Genomic DNA, 27,466 nt, shown 5'->3' with positions numbered 1-27,466 from the left:
CTAAATCAAGAGTCAGACACTTAAGTGACTGAGTTACCCAGGTGCCCCAGATCAGTTATTTTAAAACCAGAATTATCATTACTGACATAGATCTTTTCACTTTTATTGGTTAACATTTTAGCTTTTCAACTATAGTAGCTCAGATTTAGACATTCTAATTTGTTTTTAAAAAACATTACCAGTCACTAGTTAGCCAAATTCATGACCCTGTAAAGGGATCTTGACCAGTCATTTAAAAGACTGTCAATACAGACTTCCATGTCTGGACTAAAACCCCATTAAAATAATACAGGTGTCTAAAGCAGAAAAAAACCTTTAACATGAAAAACCAACAAGCTAAAATAAGGAAAAATTAATTAGCTAGGAGCTAACAAAATATTTTGCCTGGTGTCAGAGAGCTGCTACAGGTAAGAAAAGACAGCCAGAATTTTCAATTACAGTTTTTAACAGTTAAAATTGATCCTTGAAAAAAGATTTTCAAAGAAGTTATAAAGAAAAACCTTCACTCTTACTACCCTGCCCCATAACTTTACAGGTTGCTAGGCTATTAGGTCAGTATTCAGAAAACTTGCCTATATTCACACATAGGTAGATAACTAATTTCAAAGGTTATAAACTTTTTAAAATTTATACCTCTATTTATAGTAAATAGTAAATAGTTCTATTTACTATTGCTGTGTGACAAACCATTCCAAACTTAATGGCATGAAACAACAATTTGTTTATGCTTAGGATAACTGTGGACCAGGTATTCCAGAAGGTCACAGCAGAGATTGCTTAGATCTGCTCTATGAGGTCAGGACCTTAGGTAGAAAGACTCAAAGGCTGACTAGTGACTCAGTATCTGGGGTCTGGAATCATCCAAAGGCTCCTTCACTCACAAATCTGGCATCTGGATTGGAAGAGCTCAAAATCTAGGACTGCCAAATAGAGTGCCTAGACATGGTCTCCATGTGGTTTAACTTCTTCACAGCTTGGCAGCCTGAAGCCAGTTTGGCTTCTACATGGTAGCTCAGGGTTCGAAGCGTATATGATATAGCAAACAGCTAGAGGCTGCATACTCTTCCTGACATATTCTTGGAAATTTCTAGTATCACTCATCACAAGGAAGTAACAAACCTGCTCAAATTGAAGGGATTGTAACAGAGACCCCACTTCTCAATGGGAGGAATGTCAAGGTCATGTTAAAAGAACATGTAGAACAGGAAATACTGTTTTGACCATCTTTGGAAAGTATAACATGTCACAGAGTCTTAGACCTCCAAAGATTTCACACACTGATTCTATTCAGAGAGGTAGAGCATCCTTAGTATCAGCTAATTCTGGGCAGAGATCTCTTTAGAGATTTCAGAAAAACTCTCAGCAGTGCATCATTTGAGAATGAGCAAAAACTACATTATGGTAACGCAAAGAGGCCTACTTTACTGCTTGAGACTTCAGCAGGTGTTAGTAACACTTTTCATCTTATTCCCTCAGAATTCTAGAAATATCTCTAATAGTTGGTTACATTAAAACTAACTGCCAATCAGAGTATATATCTCTTTATGTGCTTTTTAGTAGATAGAATGAAAACCCACCACCTCACCAAATACTTAAAAGTATAAGTAGCAAAGAGGTGCAGAAAATACCCAAGATTTATTCCAGAGGAAAATAATCTGATCTGTCAAGCTACTATTTCTTCCTGACTTGTGCAGGCTCTGTACAAAAATAAGTAATCAGGGATCTAAATTGAGCTCAGTCAGTTTAGCCCATGATTGATTCCTGTCCACTGTCAGAGAATCAGTTAAGATCAGTAAAAGCTACAGTCTTAGGTTTTATGAATATAAAAGGTGAAAAAATATGAACTGCTTAAAAATTATCTGTGTAGAATATTGGCTTGAGGAGCCTAGAATTACTTTTAAGAAGGCAACTGCCAAACATCTTAGATGGAGTAGAGTTTAGTAAGCTAATTTGGAAGGAGGTAGAGGATATATGACAATGGGCTGATTAGAACCCCCCTCCATTATGTTAGATTTGAGTGAGATCATTTTAAGTCATCTGCCAACTTCTCATTTATTCAGCAGACATTCATTGCCTGCTGTATCTCAACATTAAATGGGTGCAAATAACGTGAACGTTTATAGAATAAATTTATATCTGGCACTACACATGCCATTTAAAAGATCTTAGTAGCTACCAATAAAACATTACATTTCTTGATCTTCTGTTGCAGTCTTTTCAGTTTTAACACATTATCTCTGTTATGTGCTCTTCCATGGGGATAGCTTCTTTATAATTTGATCTAGTGTGTCTCTTTATCAGTCCTGTGACTTTTCTTTTATCTCATTTCCATTTATTCTTCTCAGTCATCAATGGACTCTGTCCCTCTTGCTTGTTTCATTGAAGGAGTATAGAGCTTTCCTTTTTCATTATCATTTGTTTTATGATTTCTCAGTCTTCAAGTTCAGCTGGTTTTTTACTTCTTGTATCTTTTCAACTTGTGAGTTAACTTTAAAAATACATGTTTTTGGTTTTTGTTCTTTGGTTTTTTTTGGTTTGTTTTGTTTTTTAATAGAGGTCTTTAATCTCTTTATTGTTACGGGAACTCTTGGCTGAAAGCTTTTTCCCTGGGTTGAGACCTGGTCCTTCCCCAAGGGTAGGATGGTGGGGGTAGGGTTTGAGTTAGATGGATGTGTTGACTAAAACAAAAACAGAAGTACCACAATTTTTTTAATCAGTCACCACTTTACTTTTCATTGTCAGCCTTTTTAAACAAACAGGATTTTCACATGACATTGGGTACCTGCTCACTCATAGGTGAAAGTAATTATGTAAAAGCTATGCCACAGACCTTGGTACAATATACTTAAGTATTTTATATGTCCAAGCTCATTGTTTCAGGGTATAGCCAAAAAGGAAATATTTAAAATTGTAAGCTCTCCAAGGCAGGGTAACACTTTATTCTTCCTCTTAGGGGCAACTATTCTCTTTGTATATTTTTTCTTGCTTTTCCCATTTCATTCCCACTTCTCCTTTCCCTGCATGTGTGCAGGGCCTTTTCGCTAGAGCAGTCTGTACTGTGCCGCTTTCTCTCTCTTTTTTCATTCATTCTGCAGGAAGCATTGAGCAAAACAAAGTGCTAGGGTCTGTTCTCACGACAAATGTGTAAACCATCTAGGCTTCCCAAGTTTTCTTCTTACATCTTTTCTTCTCATGAATTTTTTTGAGTATTCTTTTGTCTTTGTTATTCAGGTTTAGATATAAGCTAAAAGGTGCTGAGATCGTGGGGTTTGGGTTTGAGGGAGGAACAGGTCTCCCTGCCTTATGCCTTTAGTCTAAAGCAAGCGAAGAGTTCTTCTGCCTTGGTGTTTGAGATATAGGTGTATTGGTTTCCAGCTTGCATTACTTGTGTCTAAACCCCTCAGTACTTCATGGGCGAAAAGTGGTACCTGGACCAAGGCAAGAAGAACAAGCATACCTGGGTCCTCAAGCCAAATACCATCTTAATGGTACCAACTCAAAATTAGTTCCTAACAATAGTAACAGTGTGGTCAGTGACATGGAGAGATACCTACAAGTTATAGTGGCAGCATAGAGTAATATAGAACTCTGTTATTGAGTGATCTATGGCCTAAGTACTGAAAGATGAATTTACTTAGAAAAGATGTGTATTCCAGGCAGAAAATTATAAGTATAAAGTTGGCTTGAAAGTTCATGGCATCTTTGGGATCTAAACATTGAATTCCTTGTTTTGTTTTGTTTTGTTTTGTTTTTTTCCTGTTGGTAAGTTATTAAAGGGTTTACAGGTATAATCAACTCTAATTGTGCAATTTTAAATTTTCCTATAAAAAGGTGCTTCCTGGGTGAGCTGGGGTTTGGTCAAAGGTGCTGAATTTACTGGGAAAGCAATCCAGAAAGGCGCTTCTAAACTCCGTGAACGGATTCAACCAGAAGAAAAACCAGTGGAAGTTAGTCCAGCTGTGACCAGGGGACTTTATATAGCAAAGCAGGCTACAGGAGGAGCAGCAAAAGTCAGTCAGTTCCTGGGTAAAGTAACTTTGGAAGACTTTCCTTTCAGTTAAATTAAAAATGGTCTCTTAATCTGGGTTAATCTAAATGCACATTTATGTGGTTTAACCTTAAGAGTAAAGGATTAGGATGAAGCTGTTTCACCTTGCTATTCATCGTGGGATCTGTAGCAGCATCAACCTGAGAGCCTTAGAAATACTAAGGCTCAAATACGTTAGAAATACTAATACCCAAATATATTTCAGGTACTTGGCACACATTACCAATTCAGCATCTGCATTTTTACAAGATTCCTAGGTGATTTTTATTTGTATATTAAAGTTTGAGAAACATCGGTTAAAGGGTTGTTTTGCTGGGTCAGAGAGGGAAGTGTCTGTACCTTTGAAAAGGAATGGCTCTGAATGTATTGGCTATCCTTGAATATGATACATTCTTTTAAGGACAGCTCACTGTGTCATAGCTGAGGGTCAAGTGGAGGGATGTATTATTTCAGTTAAGCAGATTCAGTGATTCTGGTGTTCGCCTTCCCAAGCCATATGCTTCTCGTTCCTGCTCCTTTGAGAATCATAGCCTTAAAGTTTGGTATTTTGAGATGGTCGGATCACCCCTTCATAGGTTATGATTAAATTTAGTAAGATTATCTTCTTGGGATTCAATATTCAATATTCTTTTGAATCAGATTATGGTTTTATTTTTTTTATAGATTTAAATACCTTATTACTATTTCAGTAAGATATTTGTTGATAGACCATAGAAACCCTCATAGCTGAAAAACATGAAAGGTGGACCTATAGCTCTTACACTGCAGCAGTCTCTGTTTTCTTTTAAGCAAATTGCCATAAAGAACATTATATTTAAGAGGCAAGGTTATAATCCTTCAGCTCTGCAAACATGTCTTTAAACCAGATAATAGCCTTTGTTTAAAACTAGCCAGCCCTTGTTCTCATCCTTATATAGAAATGGTAAATTATGCAGTAAAACAATGTTAGATGCTCATATAAGAATTTTGCTAAGTAAGAATGGTAGAATCAAGGGAAACATTTTTTAAGTGTTTCTTTTCTTTTTATGGTTATGTTAGTTGATGGAGTTTGCACTGTAGCAAATTGTGTTGGAAAGGAACTAGCTCCACACGTCAAGAAGCATGGAAGCAAACTTGTTCCAGAATCTCTTAAAAAAGACAGAAATGGAAAGTCTCCTCTGGATGGTGCTATGGTCGTAGCAGCAAGTAGTGTTCAAGGTAACAATAGGCCAGAAATTTAACTAGGAAGGTCCATTTCTTTAGCTATCATTTTACTTACTTTTAAATATATTTGCAGGATTTTCAACTGTCTGGCAGGGATTGGAATGTGCAGCTAAATGTATTGTTAACAATGTTTCAGCAGAAACTGTACAAACTGTCAGATACAAGTAAGTTGACTTTTATAATTTTAATGACTAAAACTCTTACAGTATTTGTAAAAATCCAGGACAGTTAAAATGATTATGTCATTGAGTAGCTGCTAAAACAAAATTTTTTTCACTGTTTTTCTTAATAATATTTTTAGCAAATTAATAGAATTACTATGACTTTGCCTCATATTACTAACGGTTATATTTCTTCATCATTAATGCAGAGAATATGTTTAATTAAAAAAAAAAAGCCTGGAGTTTCTGTATACCTTATCAACTACATGTTCTTTTTTTTTTTTTTTTTTTTTTTTTTTTAGTAAATTTTGGTCTTTTTGGTTAAAACAATTTTTTTTAAGTTTATTTATTTTGAGAGAGAGAGCATGGGAGGGGCAAAGAGGGAGGAAGAGAGAATCCCAAATAGGCTCCACACCGTCAGCACAGAGCCCAACGCGGGGCTTGAACCCAGGAACTATGAGATCATGACTTGAGCCCAAATCAAGAGTTGGGCACTTAACCGACTAAAACACACAGGTGCCCCTACTGCATGTTCTTGATGGGTGATGTTTGCCTTTAGTTTTGATGGGAAAAACTTGAATTATAATTAAACTATTATACCTTGTTAATATTAGCCCCTTCTGTTTACAAAGAATGTTAAATTCTGTCACATCTTATTTGACTCTACCAGTGTTCATTTTTATTAGAATGGACAGATGGTATGTCATCTATTTCATATATTAACAAGTGGACAAACAAAAAATGAATGATCTAAGCTGATCTGATAACTATTTTAAGGTGGACTTAAAACAGGTCTTCTGATTTGAGGTCTTTATTCTTTATAAGTCCTAGGGCAATCAAGGTCTAAAAACTAAATATAATATGAAGGACCCGAGTTGCTTTCTTAGCTTTGCATGAGTTTAAAGCCTAATACTAAATTTTTATTTAGAAAGAAAAAAGTAATATTAGTGGTGTTCTCAAATCTCAATTATTTGTGTTAATTACCCACTCACAACATTTGAGTTCATACTTATGTGTCAGATAGTGTGTTTGGTGCTTTTCAGTATATGTTATTTAATCTTTAACACTATCATCTCCATTTTTACAGATGAGGAAGCCAAAGTGTAGAGCTGTTAAACTTTGTTAAAGATTATACCCCTAGTAAGTAGTAGAGCTGGGGGGTATCTTTGTGTCATGCAGTATGAAACAACAGTGGTGGACCAACCCTGCCCTTGTTGGGACATCTGTGCAAGTTCAATATCTAGAGTTACTTTCCAGCACTATCTGTCATACATTTAGATTCTCTTCCACCATAGTAAATTACCTTTTACTTAGAAAAAACTAACTTAATTTCTCCTGAGTTGATTTGATCTCCATCTGGGGCATGCATACCTTTGAGTCAAAGCAACATGACACATCATCTTACAGTTTCAATTTGACTAAAAGATTTGGCAAGGAAGATCCAGAAAAGATCTGTAAGTCTTTTGGTGGAAATATAAAACCCAAGTCTTCAGTCTTATCTTTTGCTACTTGTACCATTGATCTCTAATGCTCTTTCTGTTACGGCTTTGAGGTTACTTTGGTGGATCAGTCGTAATTAGAATAACAGTTTCTTGTTGCAAGAGCAGAAGAAAGTCAGAAGTGCCTTTTAGGCCAAAAGTGAATTAGTTTTAGATTATCAGTATCATTTGTTAGCAGAGATAATTAGGCAGTCATGTTAGAAACATGTTAGTCATGTTAGGAAATGCTTCATTGGATTTGTCCATTTCCTACTTTAATGAAAAAAAAAAGGTTACCTAAGTACGATTAAGTGGAGCCTTATTAAAGGTTAGGGATTCACATAACTATCAAAGTTTTGGTGTAGATTTTGTATTTTTGGTCCTTAGTGAAGAGAACTTAATATGATGAGAAGGATATTTTAACAGTGACTCTGAGCTCATTTATTTCTATTATGGTACATATTGCTATTCTTTTTATCCTTTCCTCCAAAGATTCACGGAATGAAAAAACAGGTGAGAATTTAGTTAAGTAGGTTTGTATTTTTTTTTAAATAATATGTTGTGTTTTTTTTTTTTTAATTTTTAACATTTATTTATTTTTGAGACAGAGCATGAGCAGGGGAGGGGCAGAGAGCAAGGGAGACACAGAAACCAAAGCAGGCTCCAGGCTCTGAGCTGTCAGCACAGAGACTGACGTGGGGCTTGAACTCATGAACTGCGAGATCATGACTGGAGCTGAAGTTGGACACTCAACCGACTGAGCCACCCACGTGCCCCAGTAGGTTTGTATTTCTAACTGTAAGACTACTTTGGTCTTGGCAGTAATTTAATTAGAAACTTGAAAAGATGAAAGGTGCCTGGGTAGCTCAGTCGGTTAAGCGCCGACTTCAGCTCAGATCGTGATCTCACAGTTCATGAGTTCAAGCCCCATGTTGGGCTCTGTGCTGACAGCTCAGAGCCTGGAGCCTGCTTCCCATTCTATGTCTCCTCTCTCTGCCCCTCCCCCACTCACACTCTGTCTCTCTCTCTCTCAAAAATAAACATTAAAAAAAAATTTTTTTTTTTAAAGAAAAAAAAAAAGAGGGGCGCCTGGGTGGCTTAGTCGGTTAAGTGTCCAACTTCGGCTCAGGTCATGATCTCACGGCTTGTGAGTTCGAGCCCCGCGTCGGGCTCTGTGCTGACAGCTCAGAGCCTGGAGCCTGTTTCAGATTCTGTGTCTCCCTCTCTCTCTCTGACCCTCCCCCGTTCATCCTCTGTCTCTGTCTCAAAAGTAAATAAACGTTAAAAAAAAAAAATTTATAAAAAAAATAATAAAAAAAAATAAAGAAAAAAAAAGAAACTTGGAAAGATGGAGAGGGGCAAGGGGATACAAAGCGTTTTGTGATACTTATAAATAATCTTGCCCAGAAGAAGAAAAGTTGTCTTTTAAGAGAAGAAACTGCAGGTATGAAACTAATAATAACTTAGTGATATTTATCACTGAAGAAAAGAAAGAGCTAGTTCTTAAATTTACTTCTCATTTATGTAAATTTACATTTATGAGTATAAATGTAATTTATATTTTTATATTTATAAATTTACTTTTATTTACATTTGTTTGCACTTTGAAAAAGTATTTGATGAGTAAGCATTTGTGCTTTTCTCTAATCCAACTGATGATTGCATAATATAGAAAATTTATATTCTTTTTGCCTATGATCAATTATTCTCCCAGCTTGTTTTAAATCTGCCATAATTACATGCATTATGACAAGAAGAAAAACAAACTATATATAAACTTCCTTATCTGATTTCTGGTGTTACAAGCCAACATAGAGGATTGTCTTTTAATTTAAGCGTATTTACAAGAAGATTGTGGGACGCCTGGGTGGCTTAGTGGGTTAAGTGTCTGACTCTTGATTTCAGCCCAGGTCATGACTCACAGTTGTGAAATTGAGCCCTGCTTTGGGCTCTGCCCTGAGTGTGGCACCTGCTTAGGATTCTCTCTCTCTCAAAATAAATAAACATTTAAAAATAAATAAATTAAAGCAGATTATGTTGGAGAAGTATATTATTTATACTTTTGATGGTTTTGACTATGATTTGGGACTGTGTTCACTGATGATGAGTGGTTTACTTAAGGATCTGTATAATTAATTATACTCTTAAAATTTTTAGGTAAATGTGTGGGAACTATTCATTAATACTTTTATTTTTTTCAGTTACATTAATGCTTTTGTCTTACTTTAGATTTAGGAACATCAAGACTTACAGGAACAATGAAAAGCAATAAGTAACTTCAAACCTTTATATATAATTGCAGTATAGCATTTAGTAAATAATTCATCACTCTTCTACATAGCTTCTAAATTTCACCTTTAAGTTTCTTTTTTTCCATTTTAAATTGTTTAGAGGATGAGGCACCTGGCTGGCTCAGTTGAAAGAGTGTGCAACTCTTTGAGCCCCATGTTGAGTATAGAGGTTACTTAAAAAAAAAAAAAAAAAACTAAAAACTAAAAACCCTTGTTTAGAGGAAAATCATATAACATCAGTTAGATCCATTTTTGTTTTCCCCGCATTAAAACTTTATCTTACAATACATATTTGTGAAGAATAAGCTTAGTAAAATTGTTCTTCTGTGAGGAATTTACTCTTTTCAGGTACCATATTTTATTGGTTTGTTTAGTGAATTTTAATTAAAATTGCCTTTGGATGAAGGGGCAAATTCAAATTTATTGAAGGCAATCCCTTGGGCAGATGTCATAGTACCCAAAACCAGTCTATATAACATCTGCTCAGGAATTATTTAAGTATTTAAGGTCAGTCTTCTTTTTTTCTTGTGGTAACTGTACAGATATTTAAACATTATTATTGTGTCTTTCACTTACTTTTTTCTAAATAGTCCCAGTTCCTTTAAGAATTCTCTATATAGTATGGTTTCCAGATACTTCATTCATCAGTGTTCTTCTCAAAATACAGAACCCAGAAAAGAATGAAGTATTTCACATCTGCTGTGCCAGCTAGAATACCATGAGATTTGCCTCCCTTATTTGGTCATACTTAGCATTTGGCATACATGGCACACAAGACAAAGACTATCTGTTTAGTAGCTGTTACTTGATTAACCCATATCAAACTTGTGTTTTTTAAAAAATGAAACTTTTATTTAAAATCTGGGCCTTCCTCTTATTTTGGGGGCAGTTGATATTTGTACCTAACATTAAGAACTTTATATTGCGCTTAATTTCATCTGTTGATCTTGATCCATTATTAAGTCCTTCAGTTTGGCTTCAGATTTAGTGTATGTCATATTAGCCAGGTTTCCATTTTATGTTATCTGTAGATTTGAAAGACTTGTCTTTTTAATGTCTTAGATATTTTCCTTAAATTTTCATGGGTAAAGTCCAGTCACATGCTTACTGTAGCCTGTCCTGATTGATCTTGCTCTAAGATATGCTTATTAAGATTGGTGGGTCAGATGTCTCCAAATCTTAACAGTATTCTCATTTAGCTCACCTTTCAGTTTTATCAAACTTCTTCTCAGGGCTGTTGTCTTCCACATCCATTCATTCTAGAGTTTTACTCTATGTTCTGTCCTTTTCTACTCTTCATAGATATTACCTGTACCGTGTCCATACAACCTCTCAACCTCTCAAATCTATGTTTTTTGATTAACTTTTATTGTAATCTTTAGGCTTCATAAGTCCCAACTATATAGCACTACAGCTATTCATTCACCAAGTGCTGTTGTTTCTTATATTTATTCTTTCCTCTCCAGCCTCATTGCCACTACTATAGAATAGACCCTCATTGTTTCTCATCCATCACACAGCTTGTTTCCTAACTGGTTCCTCTGTCTGTCTCTGACACCCTTACAATTCACAATGCAACCTGAGTTAGATTTTTCTAAAATGTAATTTTGGTTATGCCATTCCCATTGGTTTCAAGATAAAGTTTAAATTCCTCAGCTTCACCTTAAACATCCTTTAGAAATTGGCCACAATCCACCAGTCTTTGATGGGTACACTAAGAAGAAGCTATTTCTATTTAAAATATTTAAGATTAATATTTTCAAGAATAGTTTTGAAGGTTGCATGTGAATTGAATTTTAGGAAGATTTGTTTGAAATTTGTTATGACTGAAATTTTGTTACAATTAGTGAAATCTAGAATCACCACCACTGTGCTGTCTTTGTAGACATTACTGAATGTGCTGGAGAAATTTCTGACAAGTCTCATTCAAACTGTGTATTAAGTCTCAATTGACTTATTTAGAGCATTCTTTGTATTCATTTTTATTGCTCTTTAATATAAAATCTAATAAGCTGTAATTAAAGTTAACTTTTTAAAAAGTAAGAAATCAAAAATAAACTTGTCTTTTTATCAGAGATAGACTTTCTAGTTTTTAACAGTGTAGTTTGAATTTACAATGTAGTCCGAATAAAGGAAAGAACTGAGCAGTTACTTATAAAGGAAGAGAAAAATAGATGCCTGCCAGGAATACTGGTTTTAAGGCATATTGGGAAGCAGAGATGATAGGGTGAGGATATATTAAAGGAAATAAACAGAACTGCTTAAAAGCCATTTTATAAGGTCTTTAAAAATAATTATACATTTAGTATTGTGGAGTTTTCAAAGTGCTTTAACCTACAAATCTCATTTTATGAGATGAAAGAAAAAAATTAATGAAATGTAAAGAAGTTGAGACCTCATCAAGGTCATATGGCTAGTTTTTGGCACAGTTGGTATTAGAATCTAGTTCTTTAACTGCTAGTTTGGTACTTCTCCCCAAATTAACAGGAATTCTTGCTGAAATGGAGATAGCATGGAAAAACAAGCAAAACGTCAGGGTACCAACACAGACTCCTTTTTAGCACATTATTACTAATAATGTAGCCTTTAGAATTGTGTTATATATAAAAATACTGTGAATGGGGCGCCTGGGTGGTTCAGTCAATCAAATGTCAGACTCTGGCTCAGGTTATAATCTCACGGTTTATGGATTCGAGCCCCGCATGGGGCTCTGTGCTGATAACTCAGAGCCTGGAGCCTGCTTCAGATTCTGTGTCTGCCTCTCTCTCTGCCCCTCCCTTGCTTGTGCTCACTCACTTTCTCTCTCTCTCTCTCAGAAATAAATAAACGTTAAAAAAAATTCTTTTTTAAATACCGTGAGTGCAGTTAGAGGTATCAAACTGCAACATTAGAATAGGGAAGTGGAAGTTCATGAATCTGGAGGATTTCCTGTATTCATAAACACTAAGATGGCCAAATTCTTAGTCACACAGTCCTAGAAAAGAGCCCTAAGAGAAACCTGCTCAACCAAGAGTTATGGTCACTCTTCCAATGCTTGAATTCTTCCACCCCTTTCTTCTCATTTAACCATAACCATAACCATTGCCACCTGGTATTTGTGGGGGCTTGATTGACAGTGAGAAAGCTCCATGTCTTCTGCAACATCAGCAAGTACTATGGAATGCTGAAGGGTTGCAATAGAGACCAGCAGAAAGCAGCTAAGAAGCTTTGATGTCTGGTAACTGGTGAGAAGGCCCCAGTCAAGAGTGATATGGATGTAAGGTTTGGCACATTTTAAGTTATGCCATCCTCTGACTCTAATTATTATTTTTTTTTTTTTTAATTTTTTTTTTTTCAACGTTTTTTTATTTATTTTTGGGACAGAGAGAGACAGAGCATGAACGGGGGAGGGGCAGAGAGAGAGGGAGACACAGAATCAGAAACAGGCTCCAGGCTCCGAGCCATCAGCCCAGAACCTGACGCGGGGCTTGAACTCACAGACCGCGAGATCGTGACCTGGCTGAAGTCGGACGCTTAACCGACTGCGCCACCCAGGCACCCCCTCTGACTCTAATTATTAAAATTAGGCTAAGGATGTAATGGAATCCTCATTCAGAAACTAAGATTCACATTTTTCGCCTTGAGGTTGAAAAAAAAAAAAAAACAAGCATGAACAAGCTAGTAGGATCACAAACCACTATTCCAGGCCAAACTTACAGTAATACAGAACTTGTTAATTCAGAGGGCAGATCCAGTGTTAGTATAAAATGTCCAGATACAGGTCACAAAGCACATATGAAACTTGAGAGCATCCTGAAGAAAATTGTAAAATGTTGCCCTCTTGTTGCTTGTTTAGGCAGTTCTCTGCTAAGCAAGGAAAACTATAAAAACCTGGTATTTTAAAAAGGGAAAGAGAAAAACAATACAGTGGGATAACTTTCAGTATCCTTGTATAGGCCCTCAACTTGTATTTTCTCATAGAAATGATATTAAACACATATATTGATATTGACACATATTGACGATAATTGTCAATAATACTATTTTGTGTAGTGCCTGTATAATCTCCCAAGCATTTTGCTGTATGTTTGATGCTAAAGAAACTCTGAGATGGATAGGGCAGGAATTACTCATTTATTTAACAAATATCGAATGTCAGTTTTCTCAATGCATAGGATATGTTAATACAGCAGAGTACTTTTATGATAATAGTGTTTATATTCTAGCAAGACAAACAATAAGCAAACCAAAACAAAGAGAGTAAATAAGTTCTAGAGTATGTAGCAGGTGATAAGTTATAGAATAAGGAAGAGCAGCTTAAGGGATGCCTGGGTAGCTCAGTTGGCTAAGTGTCTGACTTTGATTTCAGCTCAGGTCATGATCTCACAGTTTGTGAGATCGAGCCCAGCGTTGGCTCTTGCTGAACATGGAATCTGCTTGGGCTTCTCTCTCTCTCTCCCTCTCTCTGCTCCTCCCCCGCTTGTGTGTGCCTGTTCAGTCTCTCACTCTCTCTCTTAAAATAAATAAACATTAAAAAAAAAATGAGGGAGGAGCTTTAGGGGGGATTGATTGGCCATGGGGTGGAGCATGTGGGGTAAGGCAGTTGAAATCGGCAGGATAGTTAGAATGCAATACTTACCTGACTTAAAAGAAGGTGAAGCAGTTAGACATGTGGGTACCTGGTATGAGAATAGTTTAGGCAAATACCAGCCAGTACAAAGGTCATAAAGTGGCACATGTATGCTTGATGGTTCAAAGAATAGCAAAAAGGCCAGTGAGTCTGCAGCAGAGTGGAGTGGAGTGTGGGAGAAAGTGTTATACAATCTTTGCTTAAAGACAAGCTCAGATTCTGATAGTTTAAAGACGTTACCAAAGTCTGGTTAACATAGAACTCAAAACCATTTATAGTGACTCTCAATTCTTTGTGTCCTATAGTTGTTTTCACTGAAAGTTCTCTACTATTTCCAGAAGGGGTGGATTAAAAAAAAAATGACTAACAACCTTTATTATAACTTACATTTTTAAAAATTTACTTTGGGTAAGAGCATGTACAAGTGGGGAGGGGACAGTGAGGGGGTTAGAGAGACAGAGAGAGGGAGAGAGAAAGAGAAAGAATCCCAAACAGACTCCACACTGTCAGTGCAGAGCCTGACACGGGGCTCAAACTCCTGAACTGTGGGATCATGACCTGAGCCGAAATCAAGAGTTGGACACTTAACTGACTGAGCCACCCAGGTGCCCTGATTATAATTTACATTTTATTCTTCATCATAAACAGTCTTTATTAACATTAATCTCAGCTAGCTTGATTTTATTTTCACACAGTTTTTGCTAAAGGAGAAATAATAGCTTTGGCACAGTTTGATTTTATTTTTTACTTTGTTTTAAGTTATTAAATTGAAAAAAAATTGAAACCTAATCTTTGATTTTGCTTTTAGGAATAACATACTAATAATGTGACTTATATAATACTAAATAAGAAGGTCTTAATTTATATTTATAATGTCATTACACTTTTTTCTAATCTTTTAAAGATACGGGCATACTGCAGGAGAAGCTACACATGATGCAGTAGATTCTGCCATCAATGTTGGTGTAACTGCCTATAATATTGACAACATTGGTATCAAAGCAATGGTGAAGAAAACAGCAAAACAAACAGGACAAACCCTCCTTGAAGACTATAAAATAGTTGATAATTCTAAGGGGGGACATCAAGAAGGAAGAGCAAATGTAAACATGAAAAGGGAGAAAGGTGAGCAGACAGAGGAACGAGAGAAGAATGAGGCAAAGAAGAAAGAAAAATGATGGAAGTGCTGTGAATCACCTATACCAAAGCCTTACAAGGTGGATGCATTTTTTTTTTATAGGCAAATGTGGAATTCCCCACAGATTAACCAGTATTTTAAAAATTTATTCATTCCTACAAAGTGACTGTTTCATAAGCTTTATAGCATGTATTCTGCTTAAAAGGAAAGAATCTGTATTCTTGCATCTAGCTTTTACAAATATAGGATTATATAGTCTCAGTAAGTTTATTTTTCCTAAATGTGGCTAAAATATTTTTGCAGTTAAAATAAGACTAATAAAACATTTGCTTTAATAAACCTCATTAAACGTAATGTTAAGCTATTTTTGTATTTGCTGTCTTTCGTAAAGCAAGGTAGGAAATTATATATTTACATAAAATTTCTCATTTAGTAACCTTAGCTTGAGTTGTACTTGGAAAGACCAACTTAAAATATTATCTCCTGGTTTTGCACTAATTGTGGATTTTTTTTTTTTTTAGGTGCTTGTCAATTTTCAGTGTGTAAGCTAGACACAAAAACTGTAATCCTAAACTAAAAAAACTCTCAGATAATATTTAAAAGATTTTTTTCAATACAGGGACTAGGCTAATCATGAAAAATAAAAGGAGGTTCTATAAAATTATTTGGTAGCTTGTATCTTTGTTAGGAAATGGGATGGCCTTTTTGATTTAGAATGAATACGAAGATTTTTAAGTCTTCTGGATTTAGACTGGTGTTGATCTACTAGGAACTTAGGAAATTTTGGTGTATGATTGGTGTTAAAATATGAAGTGATATCATGAGCTTAATAGGACAAAGTTGCTTTAAGAAATCATTTTACCATATCCACTTTAAGTTATTCCAAGAGGCTAAAATTTTATAAAAATACAAGCAGGATTCTTTGGATGGTAAATATATTTTTGGGATTTAGTCATTGGAATTTAGTCATTTTGGGATTTAGTTTGGGATTTAGTCATTGGAATTTTATATATTAGAAAGCCAATAAATTGTTAGAAAGAAAATGTTCTATTCATAGTCATGGTAAAGAATGTGAAGGCTTTAGACTTAATCCATGGCAAGTAGGTTTAACAGTTTCCACTCTGGCAGAAGACACTTACAGACCTATAAGGTACAAATATATAAATAAGTACCTAATGGCATTTTATTTTTGTTTACAGACTTAAAATGATTGGTACTGGTGTTCATAACTATTGTCCATTCTAATATTTCTAAACATCTAATGGCTACTTAGTTTATTAGATTTTATTTGAAACTGTCTTAAAAAAAATGTGCTTTGTGAATAAACTTTCTGAATTGCTTGTCCTCAAATGTGTTCACAGGGTTGTATTTCGGGAACACATAGATTGATGGATCCTTTCCCTAAGGCCAAGGATAATGTACTACTTATTAAAAGTGGAAATAAAAATGAGTTGGCATATAGCTTCCAGTTAGTCTCTGCCTTAAGTTTGAGAAGTGGGATGACAAATAGTGGAGCCTAAAGATTACAAAGTTCACTTAGACCAGAGGTCAGAAAAATTGGATTTGTGTTGTCCATTTTCCTTTATTCCGTTCTGCTTACTTGGTTGTGGGTTGCTTTTTCATATTAATGGCTAGACAGACAAAATCTTCATAAGTATAGCTTCTATATTAGAGTTTTCCAGAGAAACAGAATAGGGGAGATAAATACGTGTGTGTGTGTGTGTGTGTGTGTAAGTATAAAGAGATTTATTACAAGGAATTGACTCATGAAATTATGGAGGCTGCAAATTCCCAAGATAGCCCTTCAGTGAGCTGGAGACTTAGGAGATCTAATGTGTTGTTTCAGTCCAAGTCTGAAGACCTGAGAACCAGGTGAGCTGATGGTGTAAGTTCCATTCTGAAAGCCTGTAGGCTCAAAACTCAAAAAGAGCCCATTTCAGTCTGAGTATAAAGGCCAGAAAACTAAGGATTTAAACCAAGTTCAACTAAATCAAGTTCCTTCTCAGCCTTTTTGTTCTATTCAGGTCAGTTGATTGGATGAGGTCCATTGTCTTTGGGAGGGCAATCTGATTTATTAGGTCTACTGATGGAAATGTTAATCTCATCCAGGAACACTCTCACAGATACATCCAGAATCATACTTGGCCAAGTGTGTGTACATCTTGTGGCCCAGTTAAACTGACAAAATTAACCATCACAGCTGCTTTGTAGTCCCGTTTTCACTGTATAGAGGCCCTTACCTAGTAGCTCTGCTTTGCTGTTTAGTATTCATAAGATACACCATATGAAAAACAACAGTTCTCAATATTTACTGCTACCAGGGTTTTTCCTCATTTTGCCTCAACAGACTGTCCCTTCCTCATGCTGTATAGGGTAGTTTTCTGGGAGTACGTCAAGGCACCAACTGTCTAGAAATAATGATAGCTAACGTTTATGTAGTGCTTACTGTGAGCCATTAATGTTCTAAGTGCTTTTATATACGTTAACTCATTTTAACCTCACAACATTCCTATGAGTTACATACTATTACAATTTCATTTTATAGAATCGGAAACTGAGATAGAGATCAAAGAGAGGTTCTTGAGGAAGATCTAAAAGTATGAAAAAGGTTCTACACTAACCTCAAAAAGGAGAGACCTACATGGAGTGATAGGCCCGACATCTTTCTTAAACTGAGGTAGATAGGAAAGGACAAATGGCCTTTATAGATATCCTCTGATTTCAGCTGCTTTACACTAGTTGTTTTTATTTTATTTTATTTTAAATTACAGTTCCACTCTCTTGATACTTGGTAGAAAATTGCCCAAGTTATTACCAAACAGATCATTAGTCTTCGGTTTTGGTGATAGTGTGAGCTTGTCTTTTTCTCTGTCTTCATGGGTATTTTAGGGCAAGCTAAGAAAAGTGAAGCTTAGGGCTTGTTAGCCAGAAATCCTTTTATATTTCACTTTTTAGGTAAGCCTGAGTAAAGCTCTGCACAAACAGAAACTAGTTCTCTGGTCTGTTCTTGCCAAATTCAAGACTTCCTATCGTTTTAACCATTTTGTAATTTAGTTTAGCAACAGAAATACTTAAAAGAGAACATTATATTTCTCGATAGATTTGTTTTCTTCAAAATTTTTTTCTATTCGCAATATATTTTAAAGATACAGAAAGATGAATTAAAAATTATAAGAACATCGATGAGGTGGGAAAAAAAACTCCAAGTAATATCTTCAAATGTATTCTATGTAAAAAGTTGTCACAAGTGAAGAAACTGATCACCCTGGAGAAGCTATTCATTGGAGGAAACAGTAACTAATGGAAAGTGTTCTTTGTACACATACACACACCAATCTATTTTGTTCAAAATTGGAAGCCAGCTGAAGAGCAAATTGTTAGAGTGTGCTATTAAAGAACCAAGATCTCTGTGATAAGGGACAGGGTCCTAGCATTTGCAGGTTTAAGAAGCTTCATAGACAATATCCCTGGTTAACAAAACATTGTTATTTAAAGAGTATCTGAGTTGGGACCTAAAAGAATGAGGTTTTGGTATGCGGTAGTTTTGTTAATTTAAGTTTTCTGAGTTAAAGCCACTCTGATGACAGGATTCAGAGTATAGCTGTGGAAGTGGAGTGGAGATTAAAGTGATGAGAGTTGCAAGTTGAAGGTCAAGGTGTGGGCAAGACTTCCAGTGGAAAGACCACTTTGATGTCAAAGTCAGACAATGGATGACTGTGAAGTCTTTGGGAAGTGAGGAATAGATGGTGTTACATCAGGAAGGAATGCCCATTTATAACTGCACCAAAATTAAAATACCTAGGAAAACACTTAACCAGGAAGGTAAAAGGTCTGTATTCTGAAAACCATATAACACTGAAAGAAATTGAAGATAACACAAATGGAAAGATACTCCATGCCGGTGGATTGGAAAAACAAATACTGTTAATATGTCCATACTGTCCAATCTACAGATTTAATGCAATTACTATCAAAATACCAACAACATTTTAGACAGAACTAGGATAATTCTAAAGTTTGTATGGAAACACAAGACCCTAGCTAGCCAAGCCATCTTGAAAAACACAAAACTGGAAGCATCACAGTCCTAGATTTTAAGATGTATTACAAAGCTATAGTAATCAAAATACTATGGTACTGATGCAAAAACAGACACTTAATGGGACAGAACAGCCCAGAAATAAACTCATGATTACATTTCACAAAAGAAGCAAGAATATGCAATGGGGAAAAGACAGTCTGTTCAACAAATAGTGGTGGGAAAATTGGACAGCTACATGTGAAAGGATGAAACTGGACCACTTATACACAAAAATAAGCTCAAAATATATTATAAAGATCTAAATGTAAGATCTGAGGGGCACCTAGATGGCTCAGTGGGTTAAGCATCTGACTTCAGTTCCGGTCCTGATCTCGCGGTTCATGAGTTCCAGCCTCACACCGGGCTCTGTGCTGACAGCTCAGAGCCTGGAGCCTGCTTCAGATTCTGTGTCTTCCTCTCTCTCTCTGCCCCTCTTCTGCTCATGCTCTTTCTTTCAAAAATAAAAATAAAACTTTAAAATAAATAAAACTTTAAATAAACTTTTAAGAAACTTTAAAAAAACATTTCTTAAAAGAAATACGACCCGAAACTATAAAAGCCCTATTACATCAAAATAAGCAGTACAGCAAAAGAAACAGTCAACAAAGCTAAAGGTCAGTTTATGGAATGGGAGAAGATATTTGCAAATGACATATCTGACAAAGGGTTAGTATCCAAAATCTATAAAGAACTTATAAAACTCAACAGCCAAAAACACAAATTTTCCAATTTATGGGTTTTTTTTTAATGGTTTTTTTTTTTAATTTTTTTTTCAACGTTTTTTATTTATTTTTGGGACAGAGAGAGACAGAGCATGAACGGGGGAGGGGCAGAGAGAGAGGGAGACACAGAATCGGAAACAGGCTCCAGGCTCTGAGCCATCAGCCCAGAGCCTGACGCGGGGCTCGAACTCACGGACCGCGAGATCGTGACCTGGCTGAAGTCGGACGCTTAACCGACTGCGCCACCCAGGCGCCCCTTTTAATGGTTATTTTTGAGAGAGAGAGGGAGGCACAGAATCTGAAGCAGGCTCGAGGCTCTGAGCTGTCAGCACAGAGCCCAACATGGGGCTCGAACTCACAAATCGTGAGATCATGACCTGGGCCAAAGTCAGAGGCTTAACCTACTGAGCCACCCAAGCGCCACTAAATTTTTCAATATGAACAGATATTTCTCCAAAGAAGACAACAAAACTGGCCTAGATGAGATACCACCTAACACCTGTCTGAATGGCTAAAATAAAAAAAACACAAGAAACAAGTACAGCAAGGATTTGAGAAAAGGGAACCCTCATGGATTGTTGGTAGGAATGAAAACTGGTATAGCCACTGTGGACCACAGCATAGAGATTCCTCAAAAAACTAAAAATAGGGGCGCCTGGGTGGCTCAGTCGGTTGAGCATCTGACTTCGGCTCAGGTCATGATCTCGAAGTCTGTGAGTTCAAGCCCCGCGTAGGGCTCTGTGCTGACAGCTCAGAGTCTGGAGCCTGCTTCGGATTCTGTGTCTCCCTCTCTCTGCCCCTCCCCTGCTCATGCTCATGCTCTTTCTCTGTCAAAAATAAATAAACATTAAAAAAAAAAACAACTAAAAATAGAACTACCATATTATCCAGTAATTCTACTACTGGGTATTGACCCAAAGAATGCAAAAATACTAATTTGAAAAGATATATGCACCCCCATGTTTATTGCAGCATTATTTACAATAGCCAAATTATGGAAGCAGCCCAAGTGTCCATTGATAGATGAATGAAGATGTATATATATACAATGCAGAAGTACTCAGCCATAAAAAATAATGAAATCTTGCCATTTGCAACAACATGGATGGATCTAGAGGGTATAACACTAAGTGAAATGTCAGAGAAAGACAAATACCATCATATGTGGAATTTAAGAAACAAATGCGCACAGAAGAAAACAAAGAACAGACTTTTAAGTATAAAGAACAAACTGATGGTTACCAGAGGGAAGGTAGGTGGGGGGATGGGTAAAATAGATGAAGGGGATTAAGAGCACACTGTGATGAGCACTGAGTAATGTATATAATTGTTGAATCACTATATTGTACACCTGAAACTAATATACCGTATGCTAACTTTACTGGAATTAAAATTGAAATTAAAAACAATTTAAAAGCCATGCATATCAGAGGAGTGAGGGTTTTTTTGTAATCTTTTAAATTATTTTTTTAATACAATTTATTGTCAAGTTGGCTAACATACAGTGTATACAGTGTGTTGTTGGTTTTGAGGGTAGATTCCCATGATTCATCACTTACATACAACACCCAGTGCTCATCCCAACAAGTGCCCTTCTCAATGCCCATCTCCCATTTTCCCCTCTCCCCCCTACCCCCATCCACCCTCAGTTTGTTCTCTGTATTTAAGAGCCTCTTATGGTTTGCCTCCCTCCCTCTCTGTGACTGTTTTTCCCCCTTCCCTTCCCCCATGGTCTTCTGTTAAGTTTCTCAAGTTCCACATCTGAGTGAAAACATATTTCACTTAGAATAATACCCTCCGGTTCCATCCACGTTGATGCAAATGGCAGGATTTCATTCTTTCACATTACCAAGAGAAATATATATTTATAATATGATGGACATTTAGGTTCTTTCCATAATTTGGCTGTTGTTGAAAGTGCTGCTATAAACATTGGGGTACGTGTGCCCCTATGAATCAGCACCAGAGGCGTGAGTTTTTACATGAAGATGGAAGAGTAGTGATCTGGAAGTAGCATTACAGGTGGAGAGAATTCTTGCTCCTCCTGACCCAAAGAAGCAGGGGGTTCTACAAAGAAACCAGAGAACAAAAACATCAATTCTCGGCTTTTGATATTTCAAAAGCTATTGTTTAGGTGCAAATCATAAAGATTTGGAAGAATAGATAATACATGACTATCCCTCTACCATCCCTATCTCTCTCCCACCCCCACTCCTATAAGTCTATAGGAGAGTCTATAAGAGAGAAGAACTGAGAACTCTGGCCAGGGAAGAAAGGAGAAAGCCCCTAAGGCAGGGAATAGACGCTGGTGAGTGTCTGAGAGGAGACCTGCAACTTGCTCCCCACAACCTGTCCCAGGCTGAGCACAAAAGTGGGAGTGCAGGATTTGCCACACCACTTGAGTAATTGACAGAATTCTTTCATATTACACTTCTTTTTATGTTTTATTTTTATTTTTTTAAGGTTTTATCTTGAGAGCAAGCAGGAGAGGGGAAAGAGAGAGAGAGAGAGAGAGAGAGAGAGAGAATCCCAAGCAGGTTCTGCACCATCAGCACAGTGCTGGGAGGTGGGGGGTGGAGAGCAGGGCTTGAACTCACAAACTGTGAGATCATGACCTGAGCCAAAACCAAGAGTTGGATGCTCAACCAACTGGGCCACCCAGGTGCCCTTCATATTACACTTCTTTTTAAACTAACTGTAGGTTTTATTTTTTTTAAGTTTATTTATTTCCTAACAGAGAGAGAGAGAGAGAGAGAGAGAGCTAGGGAGGGGCAGAGAGAGAGGGAGACACAGATTCCGAAGCTGACTCCAGACTCTGAGCTGTCAGCACAGAGCCTGATGCAGGGCTCAAACTCATGAACCGTGAGTTCATGACCTAGGCTGAAGTCGGACGATTAACTGACTGAGCCACCCAGGCGCCCCTGTAGGTTTTATTTTTAAAGCAGTGAACATATTTAGCATCTCTTTGTACGTAATTGATATTAATTGCAGTGGTTCTTCAAAATGCTTAAAATTCTCTTTTGCCTACAAAATCTGGGTTGTTCTTTTGGACATTAAACATGTTATCCATCAAATGTGTTACTTACTACATTTATGTTCTATTCAAACAATTCAATTCCAAACTGTCCCCATGCTTAAAATATCCCCCAATATAGAGATTTTTAAACTTCCTGAATCTCTTTTCTCCTTTAAAACCTACTTTCTAATTGAAGACTTTACTTAGCTGCAGCACACATTTAATGAACAATTCTATTTTATACAAACTTTAAGTGTAGCAACCATAGGTCGAAAACTTTTGCTATTTATATTTTTCCCATAAATTATCAACTTTGCAAAAATATGCTGATAAGCAGCAACCAAATGAAACAAGCACTTACCACATGTGCTTTTTATGCTTAAAAAAGAAATTGTCGTTTATTAGCATAACCAGTACATAACTACTAAGGGTCCCTCTTCTCGGCACTAAAGATGAAGCAGTAAGCAAAATAAATTCTGTACCAGAGTACTAGTGCTGATTTCTGTCAGACAACAAGGTCTCACATTCACACTTCTCAAACTGATTCACAGTAGGGAAAATGCACCAGAGAAGTCAAAGGAAAAGGCAGATCAATCTTTCTAGTCAAAGATGGATGGGAGCCAGGGATAATACTAAAGCACAGACCTATCAGGAGCAGAATGCAAACTTTGTGATTACAAATATAAGCTTGAAATTTCAAACTGTAGTGGGCAGCTCTGAGCTATGTCCATGGACAATCAGTCCCCAGATTTGTCAAAACTCAAAGACAGAACAATCTGGACTGGAAACTCAGAGGTCAGGCAGTGCCTTCTCAGGGTCTGCTCCTCCTCACGCTTAACCAGAGCCTTTGGTACTCGGTAAACTGAAGCAAAGAAAGACACAGCCATTCTTGGATTCCGCATTTCCCTAACAAGGGCTAAGAGTAAAGTGAAGAGTGGGCTTGGGTCAGTGTTTAAAACAGCACCGGAGCCAATGGTTCCTTACTCCCTTGCAGTCGGCCATGTGGCTGGTGCACGTGCCCCCTCCGCCAGTTTGGGAAAAGGAATGAGGCCGCAGGTTTCGGGCACTGAGGAACTTTTCTCGACGAAGTGTTCCCGGGGCAGCGAGACCTCTTTCTGTTTTAGCAGCACTCCAAGGCTCAGCCTACGGACTGCTCCCCGACTCGCTCGGAATGCTCTTCGCGGCTCCCGGGCAACGCCCTGTGACGTCACCGCGAGGCGCCGAGAGCGGGCGACTGTGAGTCAGTAAACCTTAGTGACAGCTCGAGACAATGCCCTCACGCTCCCAGCTTCTGGGAGGGTGTCAGGTCTTGTGGTGTTAGCTGTAAGAGGGGAAGGGCGTGGGACGTTTCTGAACTGACACTATGGAGGAAGGAAGAGGCGCCAACTTCGACGGCGTGAGCACCGACCGCCTTGAAAAGGAGTTACTGGAAGAAATCCGTCAGAAGTGAGTTGAAGGGCGGCGCGCGGACTTTCGCGCACGTGTAGGGTTCAGGTACACGTAGCTCAAGGAAATGCACCTGTGTGTGCTCCGCCCTTCAAAGCTGAAGCCCCTGAGGTCAATGTGACACAAGCAGTGTGATTAATACCCGGGGAGATCAGGCGACATCTAAAATCAGTGTTTTATAGGAAAGATTCATTTGCTTCTTTGATTAAGCATTTGGTATTAGAAACAGGCAGATTTTGAGATAGGATTTTCTGTCTTTAGGATCAGATCAGATGGGAGTGTATTGTGTGCGTATACTGTAATGCTAACCTATGTGTCTGGTTTTCATGTTCCACTAAATTCAGCTTTTCTGTTTCAAATTCCAAAGGTTTTGTTTAGTTATGCTTATCTTTCATCCCATCCCTTTAGAAGAACTTAAAAAATGGTGGCATTTTGTAAAAATGACGCCTCTCCTATATACTTAAAAATACTCAATATTATACTTCATATTAAATCTTTGAAACACTTTAAGTTTTTTTTTTTTTTTTTTTTTTAATAACCCCAGTCCCACCAGCCAGCCCCACAAGATTTAGACCCTCTTATGTGCCCTAAAGCTTCCTGAGCTTTCCTCTATTGTGGCTCCAGCCACACTATTTTAGTTAGTTATTTCTTGATCTGGTACTAAACCATAAACATTCTGGGGACAGGTTGTATGTTCCCTTAGTCAGTAGACTATAAGAGCAAGTACTTAGAGGAATCCTGCATAAATTCAAATCCCAGCTCTTATCACTTAGTAAGTACCTGATCTTGGGCCAGTTAATGAACCACTAAGCTTCAATTTTCCGAACTCTAAGATAGGTGTAAGAACTATTACACTTGATGTGGTTGTTGGCAGGATTGAGTGAAAAGAATGTAAAGCGCTTCTCATCCGCTTATAATAAGCATTCAGTGGAAGCCGCTGCTGTTGCTATTGTTCAGTTCACTTATTCACTGTAGTATTTTAAGCATTTAGCACAATGCTTTGACATAATAGGCAACCAAAAATACATATTCATAAATGATTCGGACATCAAATTAAAAAAAAACCATTTTTATGTTTATTTTATTTTTGACAGAGAGAGAGAGAGACAGAGCATGAATGGGGGAGGGTCAGAGAGAGAGGGAGACACAGAATCTGAAACAGTCTCCAGGCTCTGAGCGGTCAGCACAGAGCCCGATGCAGGGCTCGAACTCACGGACTGTGAGATCGTGACCTGAGCTGAAGTCGGCCGCTTGACCGACTGAGCCACCCAGGTGCCCCTTGGTCATCAAATTTTAATAGTTAATGTGCTAATTTACTAATGTCCTAAATACATCATCTCTGGAATGCTATTTGTATGTGTGTGTATATGTGTGGGTTTTTTTTTTTATTAGTGTTTCTTTTTTCCTCTTTGTTTCAGATTATCAGTTGTTACCTAGCTATTCCGTTCTCCAATAAATTGCAGTTCATTTGCTGGTCTTTGAGAAGCCAGATAACAACTTCTTGGGATCATATTTAAGTTAAGAGTAAAGGGTTTCTAATGGTCACCTGGAGGCCTCTGAGCCTTAGTGCATATTAGTGTCCTTGTCGACCTTGGTAATCAGAAGCCTCCATTTGCCTGATTTCTGATTGTCAACCATGCCTTCAATTAGAGACATTTCATAATAAATTGTTCCTAAAGTAGTTGTGCATTGATATGTGTTATTCTTTTCATGTTATAATTGGATCATAATTAACAAGATATTTGTAATAATAGGGATATAGTGCAACTATCAATGCTTGAAATAATACACAAGATAGAGGAACTGGAAGCCAAACTTAATACTGATGACAAAGGTATGTAAATAAATATTTTTATATGTGACTCTGGTATAATTATTGTTTATTTTGCCAAGATACTGGTAGTGCATTAAATTAAATACAGGAAATAGTAGTACCAAGATCTCAGCACTGCTTTTTGGCAGCATTAATAATTTATTAATTATTAGGCTTTAAAGCCAATATTTTCTTTTTTTCAATTTTTTTATGTTTATTTTTGAGAGCGAGAGTGAGAGAGAGCATGAGTTGGGGAGGAGCAGAGAGAGAGAGGGAGACACAGAATCCGAAGCAGGCTCCAAGCTCTGAGCTGTTAGCACAGAGCCCAATGCAGGGCTCGAACCCACGAACCATGAGATCATGACCTGAGCCGAAGTCAGATGTTTAACCAACTGAGCCACCCAGGCACCCCTAAAACTAATATTTCCAATGTCAAACGTGTTACTGCATAATTATTCACCTACTTACAACCTCAAAATGTTCATTAGTTAGCAAAACTTTTGTTACATGACATCAATACATTATTGTTTTTGGTAGATAATAAAATACAAGTTTTCTATTTAACTTAATACCTCTCATATCTTAACTTCTGTATTTGGCCATAACTTTAAAATCTTTATCTAGGTTTTGGCTATTTGTGTTGAAGGAATGGTGGACGAGCGCTGTGCACACACACACATCTGCACACTCACATACCCACATATCTTTAAAACTTAAAATGTATGTAAGATACTAATTCATTCCACAAATATTGAGACCTGCCATATTTCAACACATTGAATGGAAGACCTTTCTTTTCCCTGTTCTAAAAAGGTTTACTGACTATTGGGAGAAAGTATCAAACTAAAATATGAATATGAGAAGGGATGTAACTTCTGCATGAGGAGGAAACCCAGTTAAGGAAACCTAACACAATTTAGATGAAGGCATAAAGACCCTTTCCAGAGGAGGCAGTGCTTGAACCGAATGCTAAAGAACAGTAGGGTTTTATTAAGCTTATGGGGGTGGACTTTGGTTCTTAAACCCATTTATAGTTTTCTATTGGGGAAGCCATGAACAAAAAGAATCAGTAACTATATAGGAAATAAAATGCTACTTTTCTTAAGTACCCAAGGCTCTTTTATTTTTTTATTTTTTATTTTTTTATTTTTTTTTCAATGTTTTTTTTTTTTTTTTAATTTTTATTTTTGGGACAGAGAGAGACAGAGCATGAACGGGGGAGGGGCAGAGAGAGAGGGAGACACAGAATCGGAAACAGGCTCCAGGCTCCGAGCCATCAGCCCAGAGCCTGACGCGGGGCTCGAACTCACGGACCGCGAGATCGTGACCTGGCTGAAGTCGGACGCTTAACCGACTGCGCCACCCAGGCGCCCCTCCAAGGCTCTTTTAAAGCTTGATTGGAGAACACTTCTTTGTCCCAGTTCTGAAGTAGCTTCCTACATTTTCACATCTGGGCTATA

At 37.2% G+C, this 27,466-nt stretch overlaps 2 protein-coding genes across 4 annotated transcripts in view; both read left to right on the top strand.

Annotated features, from left to right (window-relative positions):
- SPART (spartin) overlaps positions 1-16,278 on the top strand; it is a 31,271-nt gene extending 14,993 nt beyond the window's left edge. The window contains 4 exon segments of the mRNA XM_042953888.1: positions 3,832-4,026; positions 5,087-5,245; positions 5,325-5,415; positions 14,695-16,278. Coding sequence (XP_042809822.1) covers positions 3,832-4,026; positions 5,087-5,245; positions 5,325-5,415; positions 14,695-14,968 — 719 coding nt within the window. The 3' untranslated portion in view covers positions 14,969-16,278.
- A 7,728-nt stretch (positions 16,279-24,006) lies between these two features.
- Positions 24,007-27,466, top strand: part of CCDC169 (coiled-coil domain containing 169) — a 47,112-nt gene continuing 43,652 nt past the window's right edge. The window contains exons 1-2 of one of the 3 annotated variants that reach the window (XM_042953573.1): positions 24,007-24,193; positions 25,948-26,027. In XM_042953573.1, coding sequence (XP_042809507.1) covers positions 24,111-24,193; positions 25,948-26,027 — 163 coding nt within the window. In that variant the 5' untranslated portion in view covers positions 24,007-24,110. The remainder of the gene's footprint in view (positions 24,194-25,947; positions 26,028-27,466) is intronic. The other 2 variants (XM_042953722.1, XM_042953645.1) reach the window with 2 other exon arrangements.

The sequence above is a fragment of the Panthera leo genome, chromosome A1 (assembly GCF_018350215.1).
Source record: "Panthera leo isolate Ple1 chromosome A1, P.leo_Ple1_pat1.1, whole genome shotgun sequence".
Taxonomy (NCBI): Eukaryota; Metazoa; Chordata; class Mammalia; order Carnivora; family Felidae; genus Panthera; species Panthera leo.
Note: the sequence above shows the minus strand (reverse complement) of the source record. Positions and strands in the feature narration are given on the sequence as shown.